Here is an 8,409-nt window from a genome sequence, read left to right on the forward strand (position 1 = left end):
CTGGGGGATGGACAACAGAAAAGTGGGTGAAGGGAGATGTCAGACAGTGTAAGATATGACAAAATAATAATAATTTATAAATTATCAAGGGTTCATGAGGGAGGGTGGGGAAGGATGGGAGTTGATACCAAGGTCTCAAGCAGAAAGAAAATGTTTTGAAAATGATGATGGCAACAAATGTACAAATGTGCTTGACACAATGTATGTATGAATGTATGTATGTATACATTGTGATAAGAGCTGTATGAGCCCCCAATAAAACGACTGAAAAAATAATAATTTGCTCAAGTTCACACAAACGGTGACATGAGGATTCCAAACAGACGCTCAATGGGAAACAACCCACCGGGTGATAAGGCCCTCTCCCTCTAAAATCCATACACCCGCTGCCCCCACGGGTGTGAGGGTCTGAGCACGTGGGCACTCCCAAATACAGCGGCACTGGGGCAGAGCAACAGGCTTCTCTGCCATCACTTCCATCCCCCCTAGTACTAAACAAGGCGAAGGGCATCTTCTCTACTGCAGGCCCAGCTGGCGCAACGTTCCTGAGCCTCCTCAGGGGCCACACTCCACCACCTGACCTCTTTCCTACATTTTCAACCTCATCTCTCTTTGCTGGTCACTTCACTTGTTCCTGCCTATAACACTGCTCTGACACACTTCCTACTGCATGCCTGACAGCCCCTATGTTTCAAAGGAAATGAATCCCTCTTCAACAGGATCTACACCTGTCTAGCACCTTTAAGGCTGACCGCCCATTGATGACTCACTGCCAACTCCTCTAGAGCAGCCCGGCTGAGCCCACAGACACCAATGGCCAGTCTTTGTCACTGCTCATCCAGACCCTGGCAACATCCCTTATGCACAATGCTGGCTGGACTGTCCTCAACGTTTTGTGCTCCTCAGAAAGGCGCAGTCCACCCTTCCCACCGCCTGCCTGTGAAACAAGCTGCAGGTGCCTCTCCGGGCTCTGCACACACTCCCCACAAGCCCGAGCCCTCTCTTCCGTCAGTCACACACCTAGGGGGCCGTGTCTATTTCTGCACCTGTTCCTGCTCCTCCCACTGGGCCGCCGCCCCTATGCTCCCTTACAGACTTCTGCCAGTGGCCTCCTCAGGGCCAAGCTGAAACCTCCCTCCCTCCCTGAAGCCTCCCAGGCCCCCACTCGGGCTTCCTTCTCTCACCTGGCCTGCATTCCTCAACACCCCTCCTGTCTAAGCGTAGGTGTGCCCTGGTCTCTCATTAATCCTCAGCACAGATCTGCAAGGTAGGCACTAAAGCAAGACCATTTTATGGATGAAGTAACTGAGGTTATACAGGTCAAGTAACTTGTCTAAGCCACATCTGAGAGCCAGGTCTAGTCAAAGCTGGGTGCCAGCACGCTAACTCCTCCCATTGCCCGGCTCACTGCTGGCAGAAGGGGCTGCACGGGCTCTTCGTGGAACCCTGAGAGCCCCTCACAGCAATGCCAGCAACTGAGTTCCAGGTGTCAATATCACCCCACGCACACCCCAGCGGGCAGTCACGAGTTTACGCGCCTTCCTATTGCACCCAAGCAGCAACCCTAGCACTCAGACCAAGGATACACCAGGCTTTCCGTTCCCTTGGGGCCCCAGTATCTGACTTCCACACTTCAGGGTCTGTTGACAAGTAGGCCTTTCTCTCACACAGGAGAACCTGTGCTGACTTGAAAGCATATTCAGGGTTATTTGTTTGGGGAAGTAAGCATGCCCGATACTGAAATAACCCACCAGAGTGTAATGACGGTCATGCCCCCCAAAATGTACCTGATCCCAGGTGAGCTCAGCTGGTCTTCATGTAAAAAAAACACCAAGGGGCGCGGTCTGCACATAGCACCTCCCAGCGATGGCTGAGCTTATTAAAGACTGATGGTCAGTTCAAGCAGGATCAAAGACTATAGACCTGGGTGTCACCTGACACGCTCAGTCTCTAATGTGTCTCGTTAAAGTCCCATTTGAGTACCAAAGGGCCCATGTCTAAATAGGACCATCCTTCACAGTTCATCTCACGCCAACCTTTCAGAGCTATTTAAGTTCCCAAATCAAACTCACTGCCAAGGAGTCAATGTCAAATCACAGCGATCCTTTCAGACAGGGCAGACTACCCCTAGTGAGTCTCCGAGGCTGTAATGCTTTTCAGGGGTAGAATGCCCGGTTTTTCCCCCAAGGAACGGTGGGTAGTTTCCAACTGCTGCCCTTACAGATCACAGGGTCGCAGTCTAACACGTAACCACTACACTGCCAGGGCTACTGTAACCCAAGAATTCCTTATGTAAGTACCTGAAAGGCTTGCCAATTCCTAAGAGGTTAGGGATAAGTCACACATTATTTTAATTACAAATCCATTTTCAAACATCACAGATGCACACGAGGTAACACTGGAAACCCACTCACCTCACTTCTCATATGTAGCCAGGCCTAATGAACATACCCGTGGCCTTGAAGACTTTTCATTTCTCACCCCAGCAGCCACGTGTAGATCTATACACAAACATACACTTGCGATCGCCTTTTAATAGTTTCTTTCACAAATAACTCCCTAACCTCCATGGATGGGTTGTTGGCTATTTGAACTGCCCTTTATCTCTCTTCCGCTGGGTCCGGGAGGCAGCCTCCAGCTCTCGTCTCCAGCGACAGAAAATCAAACTCCCACTGTTTCTATCCACGGGTTTCCATCTTCCTGTCCTGGAGCACACTCCTCCCTCGTTCTCCATTTCACCGGCCTCCTTCCACCTGGCTCCAGCCCCAAGCTCCCTCGGCTCAGGCTGCCCTTGAGAGGAGAGCCCAGTCAGCTGGCAGCAGCATTTGGCAGAGAGCCGGGAGCAAAGCCCAGCGAGGAGGGTCCACCTTCACTGGCCCAGTAGCAAGCAGTAGCTGTCTATGACCACAAGGCTCTGGAGGATGGTACCTATTTCTGGCACACTCCACAGCATCCCTGAGACTCTACTAGGCTAGGAGTTGATACGCTGTTGTATGTTGGTCCAGTCATAGTGTAAGGTGACCAGACGTCCCGCTTTTTAATAATTTTTCCCCGCTCCCGTGGAGTTTTTAAAAAGTCCCGATTTTTGGAAAGAATGCACGACAAGCTAGGGAATGGTCTATTTGGTCCATATAGACCCAATTTTTAATCAAGAACACCCCACCCCTCACCCGGTCAATGGTGTCCTGCTTTACCAATGTTAAAATCTGGTCACCCTATCATAGTGGTCCCATGGACACAATCAAACACTGGGCCATCCCCACCATTGTTATGTTTGAGGCCATGGTTGCAGCCACTGTGCCAATCCATCTTCTTCCACCGACCTTCCACTTACCAAGCTTGACACGCTTTCTCTTAGCAGGCCAAATAGTAAATATTTGTTAAGCCTGTGCTCTACAAAGTCTCCAGTTTAAAATATTCAACTCTTGAGCTATTTATGTTCCCAAACCAAACTCACTGCCATCAAGTGGATGCTGACTCACAGTGAGCCTAAAGCACAGGGCAGAACTGCCCGGTGGAGCTGACTTGAAGTTCCCAAAGCAGCCACAGACCATACCCATGTGAGGGGATGTGAGTGTGGCCCAAGCAGTTAGTCAAAAATTCAGGATGCTGCCCAGGCATCTCTGCCTTGGGATGAAGCACTATTTGTAAGAATCGCAAAGCTGTGTATGTGCCGGAGAGAGGTGGCAAGAGTTAGTTTCTTGCTTTTCTCGTGACTCCTCATAAAACCACACAATCCCAAAGGGCACAGGCCACGCATCAGACTTCCTTTAAAATTTCCTACGTAATCTCATCCAGTGCTCATCGAAGAGAAACTGCCAAAACTTTCTGTGAGGTAAATTCTGGACAGATGGCAGCATCAACAAGTGCTTTCTGACCTTCCCTACAAATACTATGTCTCTGACGCAAGGAACAGAGAGGGGAAACTGAGGACAAGCAGAAATCAAATCAGCTAGATGAATTCTTGCTTCTCTGTGGTCCTTGTCCCTTTACCAGCCACTCAGGCCACTGTGAACTGGGGTAGTGGTCACCTGCGAAGAACCCGCTTCCCCAACACGGCAGCCCTGGCCTGAACAGACACAGGAGCTCAAGCTTCTGCCCGAAAACCAGCAAGCAGGTCTGCGTGGAGTCTGTTTGGAGTATGCCAGCACCTCTCTTACCCAGCCGCGGTTAGTTGCATCAAGCCTACCGTGAATGTCTATGGAAGGCTCTCTAGTGGCTGTGGAAATAATTTCCCTCATAAGAATTAATACCAAAAGTAGTCCCAAAGAGCTGAAGATCGAAAAGTCCACAAAGTCCAATCCTTGCAAGACGCTAGTCTGCACCACCCTCCCTTGAGTATATATATTCATGTTTCTGGGTTCTACGAATGGCTGCAGTGTCCCACAGAACCCACAAGAGGGAAATGTCTCATGTGATGGTGGTGGTGTTCAGCCCCCCCAAAACAGAGGTCAGGCAGGAGTAAGCCAGATGCTGGGGCCACCAGAGGACGTGCTTCTCTCCTGGCTCTTACGGGTGACGAGCTAACACGCCTGCTTCTCAGCGGGCTCATTTCATACGCAGCAGGATGGCACTGAAGGGAAGCCTAGTCACAAATACTCACAGGTGAATCCTATCACTGTCTTCCCCACCTTCTTACCAGACCCGAGCAGGGAAAGGTCATTGAGTGGGAGTTACAGGTGCTCAAATTCCACCCAATTATAATAATCTGTTCTCCACCCCTGGGCTGTTTATGAATTTATAATCTAGGGCGCATCTGGTAAGATGTTTCCAGTAGGTATGGGCCTCCTACTCATCTTAATCAGCCAGGCTTTTCCCCTGGCCCCTCCAGAAAGTTTTCTTTTTCCTCTCAGCAGTAGTATTTAATTCCTTATGTCCATTATAAGTAACAGTACCCAAGCTAACCATAAATCATGAGTGTGATTCGATTCCCCTCCTCTACTAATGTCAGAACTTAATCTCATCCTATTTCTGCCTGTTAACAGATAATGCCCTCCAAATCGGCACGATAGCCACAGGCATATGAAATCCAGAATTATAAATATCATGAGGATTATGGTTGGAAGGGCCATATTGATTGAGTATAACTCAGTCGCATCTACTGTCATAGTCAACACTGTGCCTGCCCCCCTGCACAGGCCTCTGGGCAGACCACGTGGGGAGTCAGTTCTGGTCCGTGTGCTCCGCTCCGTCAGTGCTAACAACTGGTGATGAGGCCGCTTGCAGTGAGCCCAGAAACAGACTTTTTAGTGGAGGCTGCAACCACAGTTAACTTAGCAACAACGCCGACCTCCCCAGAGTCCACTTGGAATATGACAACCCTTCCTCCACCCAGACACTGCCATCTACCTGCCAGCCTGCTGTGACCTGCTATAGAAGGGCCCTACAGTGGAGTCTGGTCCCATAGTCAGCACTCTCTACCTCCATGCCTCTGAAGATGGCCCTGGTCTCTGAAGCCAACAAGATAGACCTTCTGGGAGTGAATGAGAGTTCATCTGCCCCTAGTTCGGTTGGTACTGCGGCCTGGTGTCTGGGCTGTTCCGTGCTGGGAAGCAGGCATCTACTCTGCGAGTGACAAGGCAGACCTCCATGGGGGATCAGAGCAGAGGATAGGGCCTTGTCCTCCACCTGTAGCTGTTGTTGCATATTGCTACAGAAGTGGAGTCTGCTCCCACAGTTGGCTCCTCCCGGTGCATTCCATAACTTAAGGCTCTGAAATCAGGAGGCCAGAGCTCCCTAGGGTCTGTTTGGGTTTGTCTACTCTCCCTTACAGCTCATGCTGAGGACCGCTGACTGAGGCTCCTGTGTGCTAGGAAGCATGTATCCTGAGTGAAAATGAGGTATACTTTGAACAGAGCCCCATGTTTGTTGGCTGTGGGTGTCATTTCATTCAAGACTATCCTACTCCCAACTGGTAATCGTCAGCTGCTGGTCTGATGCATGCAAATATCTAGTCGGTTCCTTATGATGGTCTAGTCGGTGGGTCACCAAGGTGGAGACTGCTCGCTCCCCCAACCACCACAGACCACATGGCATTTGAAACCAACAAGAGAGATTTCCCAGGGGTCCTTCTGAAGAGTACCAGCACGCCCTCCTCCTGAAATGGAGGAAGGACTACTTTTGCTTCCCTTGAATGCCACCTCAGGTATAAGCAACAACCAGAGTAGAGAAGAAAACCTTGGACAAAATCTAGGGCAATAACTAGCTCTGAAGGAGGCTTGCTGGTGTGCGTTTTTTGACTAAAAACATATTTGCAGTAATAGAAGACATGGGAGTAATATCCAGAGAGTGGGGATGGTGATATTTCATCTGAGTCGTGGTGCCCCTGGAGGGCAGACTTCTATGGGGTGTTTGGGGATGAAGCCTAAGCTTTCAAATCCCAAATAAACAAACCAGGGAGGGCAAAGGTGCTAGCACAAAGAGGTTGATGAAATGGCTATCAAAGGCTAAAGGCTGTGCCCTAATCAGTTTCTTACAGAAACCAGCATTGGCAAAAACACTAAATGTTTTTCCTGAAGGAAACAGAACGTCATCACCTTTAAAATTTACAATACTTCCAACAACAACAACTAAGACCCCAGATGCTATATCTTTTGATAGCCGGGTACCATCAGCTTTCTTCACATTTGCTTATGCATCCATTTGTCTTCAGCGCTCGTGTTGGGAAGGTGAGCATCATGGAATGCCAGATTAATAGAACAAAGTATTCTTGCATACAGGGAGTACTTGAGTGGAGGCCCCATGTCCATCTGCTACCTTAATAATAAACCTATAAATATATGCACATAAATCTATTTTCCCATCCTCATATATAAATATATTTACATATGTACATGCCTTTATTTCTTTATTTAAACCTCTATAAGTGCCCTTTGCCTCTTAGCTCTTTCCTCCATTTCCTTTGACTTTCCTCTTGTCCCAGTATCATGTTCAGCCTTCATTTGGGTTTCAGTAATTCCTCTTGGTTACATTATCCTTGATCACGCCCTACCATGCCTCCTACACCCTCCTCAGCACTGATTTGGATCACTTGTTGTTCCCTTGTCCCTGGGTTTGTTAACACCACTACCTTTCCCCCCACATCCCCCTCTCCCATGTCCCCCTGGTACTGTTGGTCCCGTTTTCTCCTCCAAATTGTTCATCCAGCCTATCTTATTTAGACAGACCTGCAGAGATAATAACATGCACAAAAACAAGACAGAGCAAAACCAAGCAACAGAAAAACCAAAACAACAACAAGCCAATGACAAAACAACAACAAAACCCACAACACAACCACCAAAAAAAACAACCTTGTAGTTAGTTTAAGGACTGGTTGTTGGCCTTTAGGAGTGTTTTCCGGTTGAGTCTGATGGGGTGCCAAGCCCTGGCCCCAAAGTCTATTTTTGGTGTTCCCTGGGGACTTCGTTGCTCTACTCTTCTTGCTGTTCTGTTGCACGCCCTTAGTGTTTTGGCTCGGTGTGGTGGAATCAGATGAGGCGCAATTCCCACACTGTGTCTCCAGTGTTGTCCCCTGTAGAGCTATGGGTCAGCAAGGGATGTTGTGTCTCATAGTGGAGCCAGCCATGTGGTCGTCTCTGTGGATTGGCTGCTCTGAGTGGGAATATCGTCCTCAAGGCTTGGTGGGCCAGGATGTGCTCCACTCTCTCTTCCTCCCCCTTCATTTGCTCCCGTGTGCTCTGATCTGACATGTCCCTCTCCCTGAACTGCAGCTTCAATGCTGTCCTCTGAAATAAATTCTTCTGGATTGGGGCTGGCCCCTCAGACCTCTCCACTGGTTCCCTGCTCCATGCCGGCATGTTGCATTCACATCTTGGAGCTTCGGATTGAAGTCTGGTCCCTCTTTCCCTGTGTGTACTCTGTCTTACAGGATGGGTCACTATGAGTCAGATTCGACTCGATGGTAGTGACTTTGGCTTTTGAATTATCTGGAATTACAGTAATGTAAATAAACAATATGCTCCAATCAAAAGACAGAGTGCCAGAATAAATACACAACACGAACCGAGGACACAATAGGTTAAAAGTAAAAGGATGGGGGGGGGGGGCATGAAATTAAATGTAGCAAAACAAGAGCTGGAGTGGTTATGTTAGTTAAAGTAGATTTCAAGACAAAATCTGTCAGAAGTTATAATGATGAACACTAAATCATGATAGGGTCAATTACTGTATATACTCAAGTATAAGCTGACCCGAATATCAGCTGAGACACCTAATTTTACCACAAAACTACATTAAAAATGTGCTGAAAATGATGAAAAATACAACTTTCCTCTCTCTAGTTCCTAAATGCTTCCTCCCCCTACCCCACCCCACCCCTATCATGATCCAAATTCTACTTTGCAAGTCTGGCTAGACCAGAGGATGTACACTGGTACAGATAGGAACTGGAAACACAGGGAATCCAGG

General features: G+C 48.5%; 1 protein-coding gene across 3 annotated transcripts in view; it reads right to left on the reverse strand.

The window, feature by feature from the left end:
* The window catches only part of NPC1 (NPC intracellular cholesterol transporter 1), a 66,316-nt gene that overhangs the window by 44,606 nt on the left and 13,301 nt on the right, over positions 1-8,409 (reverse strand). Inside the window, exon 1 of one of the 3 annotated variants that reach the window (XM_045296145.1) lies at positions 2,415-2,468. The exons of the other annotated variants lie outside the window; for them this stretch is intronic. Coding sequence (XP_045152080.1) covers positions 2,415-2,426 — 12 coding nt within the window. The 5' untranslated portion in view covers positions 2,427-2,468. Of the gene's footprint in view, positions 1-2,414; positions 2,469-8,409 lie in introns of those variants that run through there. 3 annotated transcript variants of the gene reach the window in all.

This window comes from Echinops telfairi, unplaced genomic scaffold (assembly GCF_000313985.2).
Source record: "Echinops telfairi isolate 266 unplaced genomic scaffold, ASM31398v2 ScPeMD7_7400;HRSCAF=8409, whole genome shotgun sequence".
Classification (NCBI taxonomy): Eukaryota; Metazoa; Chordata; class Mammalia; order Afrosoricida; family Tenrecidae; genus Echinops; species Echinops telfairi.